Below are 21,336 nucleotides of genomic sequence, written 5' to 3' on the forward strand. Positions count from 1 at the left end.
CCATCTGCAGGGACCGGGGCTAGGGGACAAGGCGCGGGTCCGGTGGGGGATTTTTGGAGGAGGAGGGAGGGGAAGCAAAGCTGCGAAGCCGGGCTGGATAAAGCCATTTCACCTTTAATTGTAAGCAAAAAATCACTCTCACGCGGATTCTCCGACACCAGCAAATAAAATAAACTCTAACAAAAACAGAGAAAGTGAATCACTGTAGTCCAGTCCGAAAACAACCCATATTTATATATATATTTATAGATATGTCGTTCGTAGCAGTGAAAGGCAAGTATGGGCCAGTGAATTCCCGATAAATTACATTCTTTACATCCCAACAAGGTCTAGCGGCTGGAAAAGTGGCTGGAAACAGAAACCGGGGAGCGTGGGGGAGGGGGCGACGGGGGGGGGGGGGGGGGGGTGCGGGGAAAGAGGGGTCCTGCCCAAAACGTGTGCCTGGAGAGGGGAGGGGGGTGACAAGGGAAGGTGCTGCCCGGTGCCGAGCCCTGTCCGCGCGGCCGGGAGGGGCCAGGGACACTGCCCAGCCCTGCCGTGGGTGGCCGCGGTGCCCATCGCGAGCCGTGCCCTGCTCCAATCCATCGCCCCGGTTCATCATCCCACTTCAGCATCCCAGTTCATCGCCCCAGCGCCCTCCTGTACCCCCCAAATCATCGCCCCAGTGCCCCCCTGCACCCCCCCAGTGCATCCCCCCCGCCCCTCCTGCACCCCCCCCCCAGTGCATCCCCCCACATCCGCAGCTGGAAATGCACCAGGAGCTGCCTCAGGGTCTCATTGGGACCCCCCCCACACTCCAGTTCTGCCACCCCCTGCCCAGCCCCAGGGTGCTCCCCCTGCCCCTCCGCCCAGGCCGGAGCCGGGGGGTTTGGCAGTGTCCTTGGGGTCCTCGCTGCAGCACCTGGCACAGGCGGGACCGGGGGTGGGGATAAAATTGAGGGGCTGGAGGCGGGCAGGGCAGGATTTGAGCCTGGCTTTGCCGGGAGATCATCGCTCTGGCAGTGTCGGCCCCCAGGCTCTTCCCAAGCCTCAGGGTGGGGGGCAGGGGCACCTTGGGGGGCACAGGGGCACCCCGGGGTGGGGAGGCTGGGGGCGGCGGACCCGCAGGGAGGAGGGGACCTTCCTCACTGCCCTCCCCTCGGACCCAGCCAAAAGCAGAGCCAGGCACTGCTCCACCAACATTCCCGGGGGGAAAAGGGGGGGGGGGGACACAAAGCTCAGAGACCCCCCCAAACCTCCCCTCCTGGCTGAACCGTGCCTGCTGCCGGGCGGGGGCTGCCCCAGGCAGGTTCGAGCCGCCCCAATCCCGTTCCCTGCAGGAGAATTGAGCCGGGGGGGGGGTGGGGGAGGGGTGGGGGGCAGATCTGGGGGACTGGAGGGGCCGGGAAGGGTGGAGGACCCCAATAAAAACCGGCTGAGAGCCCTAAAGCGGTTACACGGCGCGACACGGACGGAGCTCGGGGCCGAGGAGGGCTCAGAAGAGGAAGGCTTTCTTCTTCAGCTCGTTGCGCTTCCACAGCGCCAGTTTGCTGAACTCCTCCGGCGGCATCTCGAACACCTTCAGGAAGTCCTCGGGGGACAGGTGTCGCTGCGGGAGGGGGGCAGAGGTGGTGACAGAGTGCAGGGACCCCTCCCCGGCGCCCCCCGAGCCTGGCGCAGCCCCTACCTCCAGCCTGGTCCTGTCCACGCCGGGAGGGAGCTTCACGCGGCCTCGGTTCGTCACCATCAGCATCTCATAGGGGTAGATCTGCAAGGGGGGGGGACATGGGGATGTGAGACCCTCTGAGAGCCCTCTCGGCCGCATCCAAGCCCCCCCAGTCCCTTCCAAGTCTCCCGGCCCCTTCCAAGCCCCCCAACCCCATCCAAACCCCCCCAACCCCATCAAAGACCCCGCAGTCCCTTCCAAGCCCTCCCAACCCCATCCAAGCCCCCCGGCCCCATCAAAGGCCCCCAACCCCATCAAAGGCCCCCGGCCCTATCCAAGCTCTCCCAGCCCCTTCCACGCCTCCCCCCGGCCCCTTCCAACCCCCCCAACCCCATCCAAGCCCCCTCAGCCCCATCCAAGCCCCCCCAGCCCCGCTCACCTTCTGCTCCAACATGCTGGGCAGGGAGTTCCCTCTGTCCATGCGCCCGCGCTGGCCGTTCTGGGGGGCAAAGCCTGAGGTCAGCCCGGCCCCCCCAAGCCCCCAAAGTGCTGCTCTCCCCCACCCGAACCGGAGCCGAGGTGAGGGGCTGCAGCCTGGGGGTCGCAGACCCTCCCCTCTCCCCTGCAGGGACCGTCCCAGAGGTGGCCCCGGTGCCCGTCCCCCCCTGCCCCGTACGTCACCCTCTCGCTGGGTCTCCGCGTCCGCAGCCAGGTGAGTTCTTACCTGCAGGGCTGGACAGAGAGGGGAGCAGGGCTCAGCCCGGCGACCCCGCTGTGCCCCCCACATTCCTGCCCTAGAGCTGCTTTTCCAGCCTCTGCTGAGCCCGGGTTTGTCCCAGCACTCCCAATCCCTGGGGACACCCTCACATGTCCCAGGACACCCCCGCATTCTCTGGGACACCCCGCTGAGACACCCCCCTGGGACACCCCCACATCTCCAGGGCGTCCCTACATCCCTCCAGGTCATTCCAGCATCCCCAGGAACACCCCCACATGTCCCAGGAACACCCCCACAATCCCAGGGACACCCCCACAACCCCAGGGACACCCCCACATTCCCGGGGATCCCCCCCATCCCATGCTCTGATCCTCACCCGGACTGCCCTTCTCGCTCCCCGCCGAGCCGAACTCCGCCGACTGCAGCTGCGGGGGGACAGCCACAGGGTCAGAGGGGTCACCCCAAACCCCCGAGCGGGGTGGGGGGGACCCCGGCAGTGGGAGGGGGGCAGCTGAGAGCCACTTACCCGGGTGAGGGTGCTCCGGCCGGAGGCGGGGAGGGAGGAGCTCTTGGAGCTCGAGTGCAGGGCTGAGAGAGAGGCGGAGACCGTCAGGGACGTTCAGGGATGGGCAGGGATGGGGAGGGGTGCAGGTGGGATTTGGGGGTGCAGGTGGGATTTGGGGGTACAGGCGGGATTTGGGAGGTGCAAGTGGGATTTGGGGGTACAGGCGGGATTTGGGAGGTGCAGGCAGGATTTGGGGGTACAGGTGGGATTTGGGGGTACAGGCAGGATTTGGGGATACAGGGGGGATTTGGGGGTACAGGCAGGATTTGGGAGGTACAGGCAGGATTTGTGGGGTACAGGCAGGATTTGGGGGGTACAGAGGGGATTTGGGAGGTACAGGTGGGATTTGGGGGGTACAGGCAGGATTTGGGGGGTACAGGCAGGATTTGGGGGGTACAGGCAGGATTTGGGAGGTACAGGGGGGATTTGGGGGGTACAGGGGAGATTTGGGAGGTACAGGGGGGATTTGGGAGGTGCAGGCGGGATTTGGGGGGCACAGGCAGGATTTGGGGATACAGGGGGGATTTGGGGGTACAGGCAGGATTTGGGAGGTACAGGCAGGATTTGTGGGGTACAGGGGGGATTTGGGAGGTACAGGGGGGATTTGGGAGGTGTAGGCGGGATTTGGGGGGCACAGGCAGGATTTGGGAGGTACAGGGGGGATTTGGGGTGTACAGGCAGGATTTGTGGGGTACAGGGGGGATTTGGGGGCTACAGGCGGGATTTGGGAGGTGCAGGCGGGATTTGGGAGGTACAGGCGGGATTTGGGGGGTACAGGCAGGATTTGGGAGGTACAGGCAGGATTTGGGAGGTACAGGGGGGATTTGGGAGGTACAGGGGGGATTTGGGAGGTGCAGGCGGGATTTGGGGGGGTACAGGCAGGATTTGGGAGGTACAGGGGGGATTTGGGGTGTACAGGCAGGATTTGTGGGGTACAGGGGGGATTTGGGGGCTACAGGCGGGATTTGGGAGGTGCAGGCGGGATTTGGGAGGTACAGGCGGGATTTGGGGGGTGCAGGCGGGATTTGGGAGGTGCAGGCAGGATTTGGGGGTACAGGCAGGATTTGGGAGGTGCAGGCGGGATCTGGGGGGTACAGGCGGGATTTGTGGGGTGCAGGCAGGATTTGGGGGGTACAGGTGGGGTACAGGCAGCCAGAGGTGAGGAGGGGAAGGGCCGGGATGCAGGGAGAACAATCCCACTCACACGTGTGGAAGGGCGTCCGGTCCGGCAGCGAGCGAGTTTTTCTCCGGATCGGGAGCGACTTCTCCATCTCCTCCTTCAGGATCAGCTTCCCGAGGTTGGAGGTGACCTGGGGACGAAGGGATAGGGATTGGGATCTGTGCCAGCGCATCCCCAGCCCCTCACAAGGTGCCACCCGCCCCTGACCTTGCTCAGCTCCTGCCGCTGGAGCTCCCGCAGGTTCTTCATCTCCTCCGTGAGATCCTCCTCCTCCTCCTCCCCCCTCTTGGACGCCATCCGCCTCCTCCACTCCGTCTCTGCGGGAAAAGTGGGGATGTTCCACTCATTCCCAGCCCTCCCTGGGGTCTCCAGGAGGGAAAACCCCGCTGTTCCCACCTACCCACGACGGCCAGGGACGGGGGGCACGGCCAGTAGTCGGTCTCGATCTTGGCGGGCTGGTTGGGATCCGGGGGCTGCGCCGCCGGGAATTTGGAGGATTCGATGATCAAGTCCTCTATGAGATGCTTCCCGTGGTGGGCGCTGGAATGGTGGTCTGGGGGGCACAGGGAGGGTGAGGCAGCATCCCGGGATACCCCATCCCGTGGGATACACCCCTCCCACCCCACTCACCTTTCTGCCGGTAGATCGGGGGCTTCTTGTAGATGTTGAGCTCTGTCGTGTCGGTCTCTGGAAGGAAAAAAGGGTTTGGGGTTGGGAATGGGAATGGGATTGGGAAGAGGCTCCGGGACCATCTGGATGGGTCAGTTTGGGGTGCCAGGGGGGTGTTACCGGGTCGGTGGAAGTGCTGGACGCTGCTGCGGGTCGGGGCAGTGCCCTGGCGCGAGGGGGGCAGCGGGGTGCTGCTGGGGGGCCGGCTCTCCAGCCACTCCCGGATGACCTGCGGGAAAACGGGATCGGGGATCAGCGAGACCCCTCCCCAGTTCAGCATCGCCCCCTCCTTCCCGCAGTCCCAGCGGTGCCGGTACTCACCTCTGGAGACGGAGGAGGAGACATGGATTTGGGAGACAGGGAGCGCTGCAGGAGGCAAGAATTCCATGAATTTTAATAGTTTTTAATGAATTTTAATGATTTTAATAACTTTCACGAGCTTTTATGGATTTTTATGAATTTTTATGAATTTTTATGTCTTTATGAATTTTTATGATTTTTCTAATTTTTATTAATTTTTATTAATTTTTCGTGCATTTTAAGTATTTTTACGCTGGAGTTTTATTCCAGCAGCCCCAGCTCTGTGACCCTTTTATCCAGGTGGGATTCTCCCAAAAAAACACTCAGGGAATTCCCCCTCACCTCCCGGCTCCGGGGCAGCTCCACGTGCTCCATGAGCGAGTAGGTGAAATGGGGCTCGTAGATCATCAGGTCCGGGCGTTCGATGTCCAGGATCGCTTTGTCCTTAGGGATGGCAGCCAGATCCTTGTACCCCAGGACCTCGTTGTCCATTTTGGCCTGGAAGGAAGGGAAAACGCCTTAATTCGGAGTGCAGGAAGGGAATTTTTGGGAATGGGGAGAGTTCACATCATCTGTGGCCCTGCCTGGGGGATGGAGAGGGTTTGGGGGCCACATCCCGAGCCCATGGATTTAGGGATGCGGTGGGAAGATGGGAATGACTCCTTACCACGATGCTGGAGGGAGATCCAGGAACGCTGGATCCGCGGGAAGAACAGACGCTCCCAGGGGAGGTCAGTGGCTGCTGGACGGAAAACGGGAGATTTGAGCCCAGGGAGGGGCTCTGGGGTGTGGTCGAGGCGTCGCAGAGGGGCCCAGGGACACCCCTGTGCCCACGAACCCCGGATTCCTTGGGGGTGGGGGATTTCTGGTGGGCACTGGGCGGGCAGGGGACAGCCGGGAGGTGGCGGCGGCTTGGCCAGGACACGCTGCCACCAGAGGGTGCTGCCAGCCTGGGCTGGAGGAGGAGGAGGAGGAGGAAGGCAGGGCCCTGCTAACAGCAGCTCATGACTGCCCCTGTCCTTGGCCACCAGCCCCTGTCCTTGGCCACCCGTGTGCCCTCCCTGCTCCCCGTTCTCCACCACAGTGCCAGCACCTCCAGCACCCTTCCCGGACCCCCAGAACCCTCCCCTGTACCCCCAGCACCCTCTCTGGACCTCCAGAACCTTCCCTGGACTGCCAGTACCCTGTTCTGTACCTCCAGAACTTTTCCCGGACCCGCAGCACCCTCTTCTGTACCCCAGCACCTCGTTCTGTACCCCCAGAAACCTTCCCTGGACCCCCAGCACCCTGTCCAGACCCCCAGAACCCTTCCCGGACCCCCAGAACCCTGTCCAGACCCCCGGAACCCTTCCCATGCCCCCCATACCTTCTGCAGTCTTTCCATTCAGCTGTGGGCTGGCGGGGTTGTGTCAGTCACAGGGTCCTGTGGGGACAGCGGGGGGCTCGGGCGCTGCCAGGGTGGGCACAGAGCGACCCCCGGGCTGGGGGTTCCATCTCCCACCGCCCTCCTGCCACGGGGCCGAGCCCTACACCCCCCAAACCGGGCCCTAAAGTGGCACGAGGCTGGCACTTGCCCAAATATTGCTGTGCTGGCAGCAGGACAGGCGTGCCAGGAGATGCCCGCAGTCAGAGCACGGGCGTGGGGCACCCCACTCACCGCTGCCTCTGTGGCTCCACATCCCTCTGGGCGCCGACACCGCGCTGGGGCTCGGGTGTTCCCTCTGCAAGGGACAGAGAGAGGCGACGGTGACCCGCAGGCTGATGAAGCCACCCCTTGTGAAAGTAGGGCTTTTCCCCCGTGCCTGCTGCGTGTCCCCTGCCCGTGCCCGGTGGCTGCTGACGGTGCTGGCAAGCGGAGCAGCGGCAGTGACGCCCTTTTGTCCCGCGGCCTCGAGAAGGCTCCAGCGGCTGCGGATCGGGCGTTGCTGGGCTCAGCCCCCCACAGCCCCCGGGCCCCGGCCCTGGCCGCGCTCTAAACCCACAATGCCACACACAAAGGGGAAAATTCCCCATTCTCCTCAAAACTTCTCCTTTCACAGGGGAGGGAGCTGGGAAAGCCTCGTGAGAGCCGGGCAGTGACAGCGACAGCAGCGCGGGGACCTCCGGCCTTGACCCCAAGCCTGCAGCCTGGGCACGGGGGGTGAGGGGGTGGCACCGCCTTTGGGAACCCCGATCCTGCTGCCCCACAGCCCCGCGGCTCCCAGGAAGCGCAGAGCCCATTCCCATGGGATGCAGAGATGGAGCCGGACCAGATCTGAGAAATCCCGGAGCATCCTCCGGCAGCGAGGGAGGAGCGGGATGAGGGAGCTCTGCCGGCAGATCCCCTGAGACCCCCCTGCCACGAATAACCCCCAGATTTGTCACTGGGAGGGGGCTTTAGCCCGATGATCCCCATCCCCAGCACCTCCCCGCCCTCCCCAGGGATCCAGGACCGGTGGGATGGGCACTCCCGGCTCGGCACAAGGGCGGCATTGTCCGGGCGGGCACATCCATGAGCTCACACTTTCCAGTGCCGGAGCCAGCGTTGCCCCCCGCCTCCGGCCGCGCTCCAGGGCGCTCGGGACACCGGCGGGGACGCGGTGGCAGCGAGCAGATGGAGGCGATGGCGGAGAACGGGAGCGGAGGGAGCGGCGGGAGGGTGGGTGCGGGGCCGGGTGGATGCGGACGCCGGAGGGGAAGGAAAACAAACGCGAGCCGGGGGTGCGGAGAGACGCCACAAAACTGGCGAGGGGTGCCAGGGCTGCACAAGCACCTCGGTCACGGTCCCCCCCCCGCCCTCCCCGCGCTCCGGGGGACGCGGGGACAGCTTATCAGGCGCAGGCAGGGAGCCGCCGCCCCGATGGCAGCCGCGTTCCCCATGGCAACCTCCAATCTCCCCGCGGATCCGCTGCCAGGTCCCCCGCGTGTCCCGAGATAAGGGACACTCGGCGTGTTTGGGATTTTCCTGGCCAGGAGGGCGAGGGGGAGAGGGGACAGGACGGGGAACACAGCGTGTCCCCCTCCCAGGGCGATGCTGAGAGGACCCACGAGAGAGCTGGGCAGGGAGCATGGAAAAATGGGAGAGATGGAGGAAGGCTGGCTGGATGGATGGATGGATGGACGGACGGACAGGACACGTTCCGGCGGGGCTCACCGGGATGGAGGGGTGCCGGTCCCCCCCCGTGCCGGGGGAGCCGTGGCCGGGGCTGTGCTGCCGCGGGAAGAGGCCGGTTCCCTCCTCCCCACCCCGAGGAAATCCGGATTTGACTTTTCGCAGCCGCCAAAGCCATCAGTGCCCGGCTTCGGGCCAGGGGCCAGGCCGTGAGAACCTCCCCACCGCCCGGGGGGAGAGGGCGGGGACCCCCAGCCTTCCTCCCATCGCCCTCCTCCTCACCCTCACTTCCCTGCCCGTGCCACCGTGCGGGGCCCGGGTACCCGAATTGTGCCGCGGCTGTCGCGGCTCGCAGCCATCAGCGAAAGGCGGGGGACACCCGAGGTCACAAGTTCCCTGAACAGACGGTTCCCGCCAGCCCTGGGAACGGTGTTCGGTGCTTCCCAGCCCAGCCCAACCCCGGCCTCCTCCTCCTCCCGCTCCTCCTCCCACCACAACCTCCAAACAAACACAGCGCAGCCGAGGCCCGGAGCATCCTCCCCGCTCACCGGGGAAACCGAGGCACCGCCACACGCGGGGCCCCACCGGCGACTTGATCGCGACAGGGACGAGCCACGGGGAGCACGTGGGTCCCCGACCCGTGGCTCGCCGGTGTCCGGTTCCTCCTTTGTCCTGATTCTCCCTTTCCCGTCCCCGCCGGGGCATCTCCCGCCAGCGGGGGCGACCCCGTGGCTATTGACAGCCCATCGCTTCCGCTGCATCCTGCGCGGGGACCTCGGTGGCCTTAAAAGCCACCAGCTGCCAGCCCCGGGCGTTTTTCCATGGCTCGGATGGAGGGCGCATCCTGCCGCGGGCACAGGGACGCTCCGTGCCTCAGTTTCCCCGGATGGAAGGTGGGGGGGGGGGGGGGTGGGTGAAGTAGCAACAACCCGCCCACCCCACCGCGGAGCGGGTGGCGATGAAGGAGGCATTTCCACCTCCTCGGTTCCTCCCATCCGTGGAATCTGGGCCAGCGCAGCTGCTCCCCAGCCCTGCCGGGAGGCTCCGGGCCCCGCAGGTTTAGAGAGGGGGGATACGTGGCCTGAACCCCAAAGCTCCCGGCAGTGGGGAGGGGGGGCTAGTCCGTGCCCGGCCCCCCTGGGCCGATGGCCACGCCGCAGCCCGCTTTGGGCCGCGCCTCACGTGGCTCGTAATCTGGGATTAAAGTGGGATTAGCCTGCTCATCCCGCACGCGGAGGGACCCGCTGGGGGTGTGTGCGGAGGCCGCGCCCTCCGGGGCTCCCGCTGGGGGTCTGCGGGTGCCCCCGCGCCCCAAAGGACCCCCCCGGTCCTGCCAGCTCTGGGATAAGCCCCATGGCATGCCCAGCATTGGGTACCTCGGGGTGGGGGGGGGGCCTGGACACCCCAATACCGTGCATGGGGTCACCACAGCGAGGCACCCACCTGGCAGGACAGCGGGGCTGTGGCCGCGGGGTCCCGAGGTGGCAGGTCGTGGCCCAGGTTTTCCTGGGAGAGGCTGGAATTAGCCCAGCCTGGCCACCCACCCTGCACGCCCACAGCCAGGAGCTGATCCTCCCCTGCCCGAGATGGCTCCATCCGTGGCCAAGAGATGGGGGGGGGGTCGCGCTTTGCACCCCAAATTCTCCCCCCAAACCGCTCCCCGATGCTCCATGGCGGTGGGGTGACAGGAATTGGGCCCCTTGGTTCTTTGCCAGGGGGGTTGGATGCGACCAGGGGTGCTCCAAAATCCCCGGGTCCACGGCAAAACCGCGACCACCACGGGCCCGGGAGCATCAAACCCTTCAAGGGGGGTGGGATTGGGGGGTGCCCTCCCAGCAACAGCGCTGAGACCCCACAAACTCACTCCTCGAGTGGGGCTGGGAAGGGCTGGGCTGTCCCGGCCTCCTCCCTTGGGGTACGCGGTGCCCATGGCAGTGTCCCCAGGGAGGGGGGACAACGGTGTCCCGGGGGGGCCGCGGGGTGCTGGGAGCGCTGTGGTGCCGCGGAGGGGGGTGGGGGGGGTTCGGGGAGGGGTCAGCGATGGAGCCCCGTGTCCCCGCGTTCCCCCCTCGGGTCCCCGCCCTTCCCATCCCCCCCGGCCCCCCAGCAAGGGCAGCACCCCGGGGAATGGGGACAAGGTGGGAGCAAAATGCGGGGCTCCCCCGAGCCCCCTCAGCTCCCCGCGAGAGCGGCGGCACCGAAAAGCGACGGCAAAGCCAAGAGCGGCCGCCACGAACCGTCCCCCCCGCACCCCCCCGGCGGCCTGTCCGCCTCCCGTGTCCGCCCGCCGCGTCCCCGTCCCTCCCGAGCCGCGCGGCCGCGCACTCACCTAAGGACGGGGACACCGCATCCCTGCGGCCGCGGGGGGCTGCCGGGGGGATGCCCTGGGCTCGTTCAGCTCGCCCGGCGGCCACCGACTCGCGCGTGGGCTCCCGGGGCTGCGGCGGCTGCGGCTCATCCGAGAGCGTGACAGCGGGGCGCGGGCGGGCGAGCGGGCGGGCGAGCGGGCGAGCGAGCGAGCGAGCCTATCTCCCCCCGCCAGCCCCGCCGCCCGCCGCCCGATAACCGCGGCTGGGCGGGCGTGCGGGGGAGGCTGCGTGGGAGGGTGGGTGGGAGGGTGGAGGAGTGCGTGGCTGCCCGGGGGGGGGTGGCAGCGTGGGTTCGCCTGTCCCCACCTCGCTGCTGGCTCAGTCCCTTTCCCAACAAGAGGAGAATTAGCCGGCATCATGACGAAGCAGTATTGGCTCCCGCTCCTCCCGCTTCCCCGGCACAAAGAGGGAGGAAAACAGGGATAACCCGGCCTGCGCCGCTGCCAGGGACAGCCTGGACCCCCAGCACCTTTCCCCAGCCCCCGCTGGACTCTGGGCGCGGCCACCCCCGCTCCCCCCGCAGCCCCTCGCGGGGATTTTGGCACCCCCAGCCCCTCTCTGGGGGAGGGGTGAGCACCTCACGGGGCTGCGGCAGCCTGGGGTGAGGGAGGGGGGATGGCACCTCCCGCCCAAGCCGACTCCCAGGCTGGGTTTGGGGGTGCTGCGCCCACCCCTCGCTGCCCTGGGAGGGGAAATCCAGCGGGAATTTTCACCCGCAGGACCAGCGCAGCCCAGTGAGGGCTGGGACGAGCTGGGAATCTGCCAAAATCAAGCGCTGGGCTCTGGCAGGGACAGATGTCCCCCCCGCCCCAAGCCCCCCGCGCCTTGGGGGTGGCGGTCCAGCCCCTGTCCGTGGGAAGAGCCCCCAGGTCTGGGAAGCACGGCCGGGCTGGGGCAGGGCAGGGAGGCTGCGGCCGCCTCCATCCCTCTGGAGCCGCTCGGAACGTGATCCCGGCCTCCGGCACGGGAGCGGAGCCGCGGCCGGACCCCGCCGGGGGCGGCGGGGCTGCGTTGGTGCCGCAGCGCTGGGATCCGGAGTCTATTCCCGGCTCTGTGTGGGAGAGCTGCCTGGTGACAGCAGCTCCGTTTCTGGGGCTCCTCCTCGCTGCTTCTGCTCTTTGCTGCCTCAGTTTCCCCCTCCCGGCTCAGGAAAGGGCTGCTGGACCCCCCCTGGATGCACATCTGGGGGGGGTGCGGGCTCAGGGATGCACATCTGGAGGGCGGGATGGACACTCAGGGGGAGGCTCAGCCTGGGCTGCGAGTCCGGGGATGGACACCCGGGGTGCACATCTGGGAGGAAACACCCCCGGGGATGCACATCTGGGGGGATACAGGCCCAGCGGTGAACATCTGGCGGGGATACACCCCCAGGGGGAATCGCACGCGTGTCCTTTAATGCCAGGGCCAGCCTGGCTCTCCGGACCAGGAGCATCCCGGCCTCGGCTCCGAGCTGCCGCCGTCCCCCCGCGCTGTGAGGGGGCTCCGCCGGCCCCAGCCGCCCCCCGGGGCCGTGCCCATGAATAATCGAGGCTGCGGCCGCCTCCCCCTCGCCACTAACCCAGTTTCTCAAGCATGAAGACCATCGCAGCGGCTGCTCGGCGGCTGCCACCTGCGCCCGGGGGCTGCTCGGGCGCCTGACCCGGCCGTGGCACCCGCCAGGGCTCGGCCTCCCAGCCCAGCACCCCACGGGGACGGCGGGAGGAGTTTGGGGACGCCCCGATCCGGCTCCATCCCGCACCACGCGCCAGCTCATGCACCCACCCCCAAAGCCGAGCCCGGCCACGCTCCCCAGAGCTCCCCGTCCCCGCTGGGTCACCCCTTGTCCCGGCGGTGCCCTTCACAGCCGGGCCCAGCGCACGGGGGTGCCCGGGGCGGGGCCCGGGGTGTGGGGCAGGGGGATCAGGCCCTACCTTCACGGGAGCCCATGGCCCGCCGCAGGCAGGGCTGCCTGTCCGCCGGGAGCCATCCCCGCGCCGAGCATCCCCTCCCCTGCGCCGCACGCGCGTTGCCACAGCGACCGCCTCCCGCCGCAGCCCCGGGATGGAGCGCGGAGGATGTGCAGGAGCGGCCCTCGGGCTCGCCGGGAGGTGGAGGGTGGGCAGGAGCGGCCCCTGGGCTCTGCGAGGGATGGAGGGTGGGCAGGAGCATCCTTCGGCCTCACTGAGAGATGGAGGAAGCGCAGGAGCATCCTTTGGCTTCAGTGAGGGATGGAGGGTGGGCAGGAGCAGCCTCTGGCCTTGCCAAGGGATGGAGGATATGGAGGAGCAGCCTTCGGCCTCGCTGAGGGATTGAGGATGTGCAGGACAATCCTCTGGAGCCACTGAGGGATTGAGGATGTGCAGGAGCGTCCCTCGGCCTCCCCACCCTGCGGGATGTGGCCAAGGAACATCCCCACATTCCCAGGGGGACAGGACACAACCCCTGCGTCCCTCTGCGCAGCAGCTGCCTGACCCCAAACCGCCCTCACCGCCTCCCTGCAGGGCCCTGGGGTTTGCTGGGGCAACACCCAGAGGAGCCCGGTGACCTCCACCCTGCGAGGGGCGGCCTGGACACTCCCCACGCCCCAGGGGACACCAGTCCTGTCACGCCAGTGCCACCCCCAGCCCAGCTCATGGGACACGTCTGGCATGACTGGGACCCTGGGGAGGGCAAGGACTGCAGGGATTGGGATGGCAGCGGGGTGGGGGCTGGCACCCACCACCTCTGCAGCCAGGGGGGCTCTGGGGAGGTGCCCTCAGTGGCCTCATGGCCCCCTCGGAACCCCCAGGGCATCCCCAGCCCCTGGAGCACCCCCAACTCCCGGGCCATCCCCGACCCCCTGAGCGTCCCCAGCCCCCAGAGCATTCCCAGCTCCTGGAACATCCCCAGCCCCTGGGAGAGCAAAGCCTTGGGAAAGGCTGGGACGAGACACCCTCCAGTGCACTTTCTGCACAGAGGACATTCCTGTCCCCACCTCCGTCCCCCGCCCCAGGTCTCACCTCAAAAAACAAGAAAGAAGCCGTGTGAGGGTTTTTTTTTTTTCTCTCCTTCTCCAGCCATAATTAAAAAGGACTCACCCTTCCGAGCCCTTTCTATCCCGGGAGGTCGAGAAGAAAGAGAGGGGAGGAAGGGGAAAAACCCTGAAAGAAAAGAGAGGAAGGGCTTGGGAAGGAGAAGAGAAAAAAAAAAAAAAGGGACGGGGGAAAAATTAAAGCGGAGATTACACAAAGGGAACTCCTCTACCTTTGAAGCTTTGGCTAAATTGGGGAGGGGGCGGCGGGGGCAGGGAGGGTCCAGACCCAGCCGGCTCCTTTCTCAAAGCCTTCTCCTTTCAAGAATGTCTCGAATTCCTGCAGGAACAAGGAGCCGGGGCTGTGGGGCCGAAGGAAACGGGAGGGGAAAAATAAAATCACCGTGGCCGCTCGGCTAATTCCGGCCGCCACACCTGGGCAGCGGCGCCGGGCGCATTGTTCGGCCCTAATTGCTGGGTGTTGCATTTCCCTTCTGCTTTAAAGCTTCATTTAACTCAAACTGTTATAATTTTCTCCCCACTGCCCTCCCCAGCCGTGCTGGCGGGGCTTTGTAGGGGCTGGGGGAGCCCCGAACCGGGGATTATGTCCCCCCCAGGGTCCGGCTGCCACCTCCCAGGATATTGTCACAGGGGAAGGCGGTTCTGGGGAGGGGGGAACAGCAGCGGGGTCGGGGGGCGGCGGGGCTGGTGGCCCTAAAAGGGAGAAGAGGGGGGATCGTGATGGTGGAGGCTGAGGGTGATGGGATTTGGGGGGAACAGGGGGTACCAGGCAGAGGGTGGTGGGATTTGGGGGGAACAGGGGGTACCAGAGTGATGCCCTGAGTGTGGAGAACAGGGGGTAGCGCCCTGGGTGCCACTCCAAGGGTGATGCCAGGTGAAGGAACAGTGGGGACCAGGACAATGCTCCAGGGGGGAGCTTTGGGTGCCACAGTGGGTACCAGGCTGAGGGTGATGTCCTGGGGTGGGGAGAGCAGGGGGTACCACACTGGTGCCACTCCGAGGGCTATGGCCTGGGAGTCTGCAGTGGATACCAGCTCTGGGTGATGCCCTGGGTGGGGAGAACAGCAGGAACCCCACCGAGGGTGATGTTCTGCGGGGTAAAACAGCGGGTACGGTGATGGGAGCCACGCCGGGGGTGATGCCCGATGGGGGAACAGTGGGTGCCCCTCTGGGGGTGATGCCCTGGGCACCAGGGCGCAGTAGCCACCCCCAGGACACAAGCTGAGGGACACAGACAGCGATGGTGGCCCCAGGGTGGCCCCAGCAGCAGCCACCTTCAGCCTCCTGCTTCTGTCCCCAGGCACGAGGTGGTGGCACAGGGCACCCTGTGCTGGGTCCCCCCATCCCCAAGAGGGACACAGCAGTGGCAAAGCCTTGGCACAGGAAGGAAAACACCCCCAGGCCCCAGAGTTTGGACACTCACTTTTATTTCCTCGGGGTTTCCTCCTTTACACCAGGAAACTCCCAAGTCTAAAGGTTTAGGCCTAAAACTGACTCATAAACAACAGAATTGGTCAAAACACACAAAATAGGAGCAGTAGCAAAGTAAAAATCACCTAAAGGCATCTTCTCTTTGGCCTGGTGGGCACCCGGGGTGTCCCTGTCCCACCCAGTGCCACCGGGAGAGGGCACGGACCTTCCCCTCCAATAAATAACGCGGAGACCCCACGGGGGTGGGGAGACAAGTGCTGGCCCCGGGGGCTGTGACCCAGAATCCCACCCCAGAGGGGACATCCCACACGTTCATGGCCGGTGCCATCCGTCCCTGGCACCGAGAGCAGAGTCCAGGGGGAGCGGGAGTGTGTCCGGGGGTGGTGGCACGGGGACAAGGCTCTGGGGGCTGACAAGGGCACAAAGGCACGGGGCGGTGAAGGTGGATTCCACGGGATGCTCCAGGGATTCAGCCACCAGTGACCACCTCCTGAGGGGAGTGGACAAAGGCACTGGACACCACAGAATGGTCCAGGGGTTCAGCACCCCACTGCCCATCCCCAAAGGGCTGAGGAGGGAATGGACAAAGGCCCTGGACACCATGGGATGCTCTAGGAATTCAGGGTCTCAGTGACCATCTCTGAAAGGGAGGGGACAAAAGCCCTGCCGCCCCTGGGATACTTCAGGGATTCAGGACCCCACTGCCCATCCCTGAGGGGAGTGGACAAAGGCCCTAGATCCCCTGGGATACTCCGGGATTCAGGACCCCACCCACCAGCGCCCACCCCCAACCCGTGCCCTCCCCGCCCTCGGGGCGCTTAAACCCCGAAGCGCTTTCAGAAAAACGGGGAGACCCTCGGGGCGCTGGGAGCCGGGGCAGCGCCGGGGGAGGGCGGGGACAGCTCCGGCCCCGGGCGGGGACAGCTCCGGCCCCGGGGTTACGTGCGGGGACCGCGGGTGCGGCGGGAGCGGCGGGTGGGGGACGAGGAGCCCACGAACTCGAACTGCTGCTGGCGCTCGGCGTTGGGGAAGGGCAGCTGCCCCCGGTAGAGGCGCTTGATGAAGTGAGCCTCCCGCTGGTTCTGGCGGCTGCGGGAGGCGCGGCGGGGCCGGCCCCGGCGGGTGAAGGCCATGTACCAGCCCTCGTAGCGCGCGTTCTGGAAGGCCGTGTAGTTGTTCTCCAGCACGATCTCGGTGAAGATGCAGTCCTTGCTCTTCCCGTTGGGCTGCGGGAGGAGGAGAGAGGGGGTTGAGGGCCGGCGGCGGTGGGATTGGAGAGAGGTTGGAATGAGCCAGACCATCCCTGCCATGCCTCAAATCCATCTTTATCACCCCAAAACCCAGCTCTGCCACCATCCTTGACACCATCCTTGACACCCCTCAGCTCATCTGTCAGCCCCAGTCCACCCCTGACACCAACCCAAGCCCATCTTTGTCACCCCCCAAAACCGGTTTTTTCACCCTAAAACCCATCTGTGTCACCTCCAGCCCACCCCTGCCCCTCCCTGCATAATCTTTGTCGCCATCTCTGAAACAGCCCAGCTCATCTGTGCCCCCTGCCACCTCCCAAACCCATCTCTGCCACCCCAAAACCCATCCCCACCACATTCCCTATGGATTCCACCCCCGTGCACCAGGAGCTGCTCCCTGGATCCTCCCCTTGTGGTGTCCGGCCCGAGCAGCACAGGGAGGACGGAGGAAAAGGGCTCAGGGAGAGCACCCCAAAGGTGCCCAAAGCGACCAGGGACCGGTCTGGCCGGGTTCCCAGGCTGAGCTCCAGGGATCTGGGGGAGCCTGGGGGTGCCCAGGACTCACTTTCCCGATGAGTTTCCCCCTCTTGCTCATGCAGATGTACTTCTCGCTCTCGGCCCCCTTGATCCGCACGCGGCTTCCGAACGTGTCCGTCTCCACGATCAGCTTGGCTGCGAGGAGGGGACGTGTCCTACGAGAGCTGGGACACCCCCCCGAGGGGCTCCCAGCCCCCACATCCCCCCCATGCCCTTCCCCCTGCCTCCATATCCCAAAAAGAGGGGCTGGACACGGAGAAAGAAATGTCGTTTCTTTGGGGAAAACCAGGAGTTGTCCCCTGTGCTGCTCCCTTCCACAGCAGGGCAGCCCCAGGCTCCTCCAAGGAAGCTTCCTGAGATTTTTTTTTTTTCCTTCCAAGAGGAAAAAAAAAAAAAATCCCTCCAGGATCCTTCCGAGCGAGCCAGGAGGGCAAAATTTCCTTTCCCAGGGAATTTCCCCATCCGTGGTGCCAAAGGGACTTTGTGGAAACCCAAATCGGGCAGGTGATGAAGGCACAGCACTTTCCTTCCCCTCCGGCACATCCAAACCATCGGAATTCAGGGATTTCTCCAGGAATTCCGTGGGTTTTCCAGGCCCAGACCGAACCCAGCACCTGCCGGGTTAATTATCCTCGTCCTCATTGTTCCTCCACAACATTCCCAGCTCCGGAGCAGCACGGAAATCCGTGACTGCGGCCGGGAGAATCCAGGGAAAGCCCTGGAAAGGCCGTGACTCAGCGCTGGGAAAAGCCTTTCCCGAAGCTTCGGGCTGTTTGTGGGGCTGTGATGCCCCCTCAGCATAGAAAACCCCTCGGGAAAGGTGGGAAAAGCGGGAAGGGATCTGTCCCAGGTGGACTCTGCCCACCACCTATGGGTATTTAGGAGGAGGACTCCGGGATCAGGCGATTTTCCTCAGGGAAAAGTTGTTTGCCCGTCTCCGGGAAGGGATTGGAAAGCACAAGCCCTAAGTGTAGGGGTTATAAATACTTCACAGAGCCAGAGAAATCCACAATTTGGGAAGTTTTGAGGTCAGGGCTGGCTCTTCGCAGCTGTGCTCTCACGGGAGAATGATTTTTTTTGAGGCGATTTTTGGGTATAAAACCACCTGGAGCCGGAATTCCTCCACACACCACGGAACTCTTTGGGAAGAGCCGCTTCCCAGGTGATTCCCAGCCTTTCCCTGAGCACCACGGGCGGGGTGTTGGCAGCGCCGGGATCCCAAACCCCTGTCCTGCAATCCCTGAGGAAGAACCCGAGAAAAGAGGTACCAGGGGAGGGGGATGCACGGTGGGGGTGTGGGGTTGGGTGAGGGGGTCCTGACCCATCCCTTTCCCTGCCCAGGGCTCTTCCCGGCTCCTGCGCAGCCGGGTCAGGAGGAAAGCGGCTCCGTCGGAGCAGGACAGCTAAAAATCCCGGGAAACCTCTGCCAGGAGGCTGAGAGGAATTCGCTGCTGCGGCGTCAGGAGGGAGCCTCACCGTATTTGTTCCCGTCCTCGGCGGTGGCCGTGATCCTTTTTCCGTGGACCTGGACGTGCTTGCCGCTGGTCCGGCTGTAGAGTTGGTACTCCCGGATCTGGCGCCGGCTCAGCTGGTCCGTCATGGCCCCCTGGTCCCTCACGTACTGGTTAAAATTAGGAGACGGTTGGTTCTCCCCCTTTGTTTACAAAGGGAAAAATCAAATCAATTCGTTTTGGGATGGCAAAGGGAAGGGATGGGTGGGAATGGGCTCGGAGGGGTCGTGGCACCTCCTTTGAGGGTCGCAGTCACCTTCCCTTGGAGCAGGGAAGGCTTTGGGAGAGGCAAAGAGCGTTCCCTGAATTCCAAGCAGAAGCGGGATGTCGGGAAGGATTCTCCCCTCCCATCCCCGGGGTGCTCAGCAGGAATGAGGGACACGCTGGGAAGCGGGAGCTGAGCTGGTGAAACACCCAGCGGGTCCCTCACGGGGGGTGAGGCGCCCTAAATCACCCCCCCAGATCCCAGGAGCAGATGCCCTAAATCCCAGGAGAGGAGCCACCCGTTCCCAATCCACCCTGGGAACGGGGTAAACGCCGCGGGGACCCCGGAATAGCTCCGTGGCTTTTCCTAAATGAGGGATGTTGGAGGGAAAAGCGGAGCTGATTAGGGCAGGTGAGGAGGGGGATTTGGGGTGGGCAGCCCCTGCCCCGCTCCGAATTCCAACCAGAACATCCCAAGGGAAAACTCGGCTTAATCCCGGGGCTTTGGGGCAGCATCTGAGAGACCCCGACCCCAAAACCAGCTCTGAAGGGGGCCGTGGGCAGGGGATGAGAACCAGGGGTGGCATCTCCTGCTGGCAGAGGGGGACATTTGGGGTCCCAGGGCTCAGTTTGGGGTGCGCAGCATCGCCCTGGGGGGGTGGGTCAGGACCCGCCTCCCGCATTCCCAGGCTGCGGAATCGCCTCGCTGGGTGGGAATGCACGAGGGTATCTAGCCCTGGGAGGGTGGGGGGGCACGGCCCGCCCCCCCCAAATCCCTCCCCACCACCTTTGTGTGTTCCCGGGGACTCATTTCCTGCCGGGATCCGCTTTAAAGCCTTTGGGGTTGGCCGGGGGAGGTGGGATGGGATTGGGATTGCGGGGGGGGGGGGGGGAAGCGGCCCCTCCCCATCAAAGGCGCTTCCCTTCCCCTCTCATTTCCAAAGAAATAAAAGCATTTACCTTGGGAAGGGGGGAAAAAAAGAGGCGAAAAGAAAGAAAAAAAGGTCCCGAGGATGTTTTAATGCCGCGGGGGCCGCAGCCCCGGGGGTTTTGTTCGGGCGCTGGAGCAGAGGGTGCTGATATGGAACAGTGGATTTTAAAAGCTGCTGCTTTTCTAAAGCTCAAAAAAAAAAAAAAAAAAAAAAAAAAAAAAAAAAAATGGTCGGAGCAGCCCCAGAGGGTTTGGGGGAGAGGGGAGGGGGTGTCCAACCTCGCACCCCCCCGCTGGCGGGGTCCAGACCCCGTTAATCCCCTCGGGGCGAGCCCCGGCAGTGTCCGGCAGCTCGAGGGTGACGGAGCTGGCACGGCCCTGCCCGAGCGGGGCTGCGGGAAACGCGTCCCTCGCTGGGCTGGGGTCCCTGCCGGCCTCATCCCGACCCTCCGGAGGGGTCTGAGGGGGTGACCCCCATCACTGAACCCCCTCCTGCAGCCCCTCGAGGTCACAAACACCTCCGGTGGGGACACGACCCCACGGGCACCATCCCCGCATCCCGCCCGGAGCTCTGCCCCACTCGGGATGGAACTCCCGGGAAAATCCCAAACCCCAGGGCACCAGGCGCCCCCCAAAAGCGAAGGGTCAGCTCAGGGGGTCACCGAACGCAGCCTTCGCCCACCCCGGGGTCAGCAAAGCCCCCACACCTACCTGGGTCTGACAGGAGAACATGAGCAGCTGGAAACATCTGCGGAAAAAAGGGAAAACCGGCGAGTTTTGGGTGGTTTCTCCTTCCCCCCCACCCCGGGAGAAAGCCAAGAACAACCCGGGGACACCCCCGCGAGCCGCAGCGGGAGCTCGGCGCTTACATGGAGAGGTTCTGCAGGGTCAGGGGCTGCATGGCGCTGCTCGAAGCCCCCCGGCCACCGCCGGCCACCGCCAGCCCCTCTTCCCTGGGAATGCTCCGGTCCCCTCCTTCTCGGGGCGGCCGAGGGGACGAGCGGGTGAATCCCGGGATGCGCCGAGCCCACGTGCGATGCCCAAGGCTCCGGAGCAGCGACGGCTCATGGGGGAGGCAGCGGGGCTGGGGGCTTCTCCTCCTCTTCCTCCTCTTCTTCTTCTTCCTCGGGCCCTGGGGGCTGCTCGTCCTACGCCCGGGGGACATCCAGCGCCATCCTGTCCCCTGCGCCCCCTCCCCATCAGCCGCCCGCGCTGGGCCCGGTGCCCCCGGGCAGGGCGGTGCCCGCAGCCCCCCGCCCCATGGAGCCCTCGCCGTGCCGGCCCCGAGGGGGGACACGGGCGGCGGGGGCGGCTTTAAAGGTGGGGAGAGCCCCGCAGGGAGGGGCTGGAGGTGGCCCGGGAGGGAGAGGGTGGGATGGGGCAGGAGGAGGGGACGGCGGAGGTGGGCTCGGCTTGGGGGTCCCCATCTCCCCCCGCCCCAAGCCGCGGGGACACGGTGAGGGCAGCAGGCCGAGGGGACAGAGGGGTTTTGTCACCGCCTCATCATCAGGTGCCTCACCCAGCACAGCGGGGTCTCACCCTCTGCTCCAGCGCTGGGGGGCTCTGGGGAGCCCCCCCTCCTCTTCCCATCCCGCAGGGGGAGGTCGGGGACCCCCCCCCAGGCACCGTTTGCTGGGCCAGGGAGGTGCTAAACGCCCGATAAAGACCCCGGCGGGGAGCTGGGGATCCCCTGAGGGGTCAAACCGCACCGGGGGGGTCAGTTCAGAACTCACCTGCCTTCACTCGTGCCTCAGTTTCCCCCAGGCGCCGTGGGAAAGGCAGGAGAGGGAGCAGCAGGGATCCACCCCCCATCCACCGGCGGGGGGGGGGGGGCGATCCCATGAAAACAACCCAAATTAACCCCCCCGCTGCCTCCACACCTCCCGGGCCAGGAATTCAGCCCAAACCCCCCCCCCCCCCCCAAA

The 21,336-nt window shown here is 65.4% G+C and overlaps 2 protein-coding genes across 6 annotated transcripts; both read right to left on the reverse strand.

Moving 5' to 3' along the window:
- Positions 1-94: 94 nt before the first annotated feature.
- Positions 95-12,556, reverse strand: DMTN (dematin actin binding protein). 5 transcript variants are annotated; one of them, XM_032092035.1, is made up of 18 exons: positions 10,498-10,654; positions 9,612-9,674; positions 6,735-6,798; positions 6,444-6,500; positions 5,745-5,819; positions 5,420-5,575; positions 5,099-5,143; positions 4,898-5,006; positions 4,739-4,795; positions 4,509-4,661; positions 4,316-4,425; positions 4,133-4,238; positions 2,890-2,951; positions 2,740-2,788; positions 2,370-2,377; positions 2,085-2,144; positions 1,667-1,747; positions 95-1,588 (listed from the first exon to the last, which is right to left on the reverse strand). In XM_032092035.1, exons 4-18 carry the CDS (start codon positions 6,459-6,461, stop codon positions 1,475-1,477), a joined length of 1,203 nt encoding a protein of 400 aa, XP_031947926.1. In that variant the 5' UTR covers positions 6,462-6,500; positions 6,735-6,798; positions 9,612-9,674; positions 10,498-10,654; the 3' UTR covers positions 95-1,474. The 5 variants fall into 5 exon arrangements, with proteins under 5 accessions (XP_031947926.1, XP_031947928.1, XP_031947923.1 ...); XM_032092037.1 differs by lacking the exons at positions 9,612-9,674; positions 10,498-10,654 and adding an exon at positions 12,448-12,556 and having other exon boundaries at positions 5,745-5,816; XM_032092032.1 differs by lacking the exons at positions 9,612-9,674; positions 10,498-10,654 and adding an exon at positions 12,448-12,556.
- A 3,360-nt stretch (positions 12,557-15,916) lies between these two features.
- FGF17 (fibroblast growth factor 17) lies at positions 15,917-20,312 on the reverse strand. The gene is made up of 5 exons (XM_032091814.1): positions 20,281-20,312; positions 20,123-20,159; positions 18,242-18,419; positions 16,794-16,900; positions 15,917-16,204 (listed from the first exon to the last, which is right to left on the reverse strand). The coding sequence occupies exons 1-5, from the start codon at positions 20,310-20,312 to the stop codon at positions 15,917-15,919; spliced, it is 642 nt and encodes a 213-aa protein (XP_031947705.1).
- Positions 20,313-21,336: the final 1,024 nt, after the last annotated feature.

Source organism: Corvus moneduloides, chromosome 27 (assembly GCF_009650955.1).
Source record: "Corvus moneduloides isolate bCorMon1 chromosome 27, bCorMon1.pri, whole genome shotgun sequence".
NCBI classification, from domain to species: Eukaryota; Metazoa; Chordata; class Aves; order Passeriformes; family Corvidae; genus Corvus; species Corvus moneduloides.

Excerpts from the sequence above, each read along its gene's own strand:
- DMTN (XM_032092032.1), bottom strand. Across the intron at positions 4,796-4,897 it reads CCAGCACTTCCACCGACCCG|AGACCGACACGACAGAGCTC; the intron begins GTAACACCCCCC and ends TTTTCCTTCCAG. Across the intron at positions 2,789-2,889 it reads GCCGGAGCACCCTCACCCGG|CTGCAGTCGGCGGAGTTCGG; the intron begins GTAAGTGGCTCT and ends GTCCCCCCGCAG.
- FGF17 (XM_032091814.1), bottom strand. The coding sequence starts at position 20,312 with ATGCAGCCCCTGACCCTGCAGAACCTCTCCAT. Across the intron at positions 18,420-20,122 it reads TGTTCTCCTGTCAGACCCAG|GGGGAGAACCAACCGTCTCC; the intron begins GTAGGTGTGGGG and ends TTGTAAACAAAG. Across the intron at positions 16,901-18,241 it reads CGAGGACGGGAACAAATACG|CCAAGCTGATCGTGGAGACG; the intron begins GTGAGGCTCCCT and ends CCCTCCTCGCAG.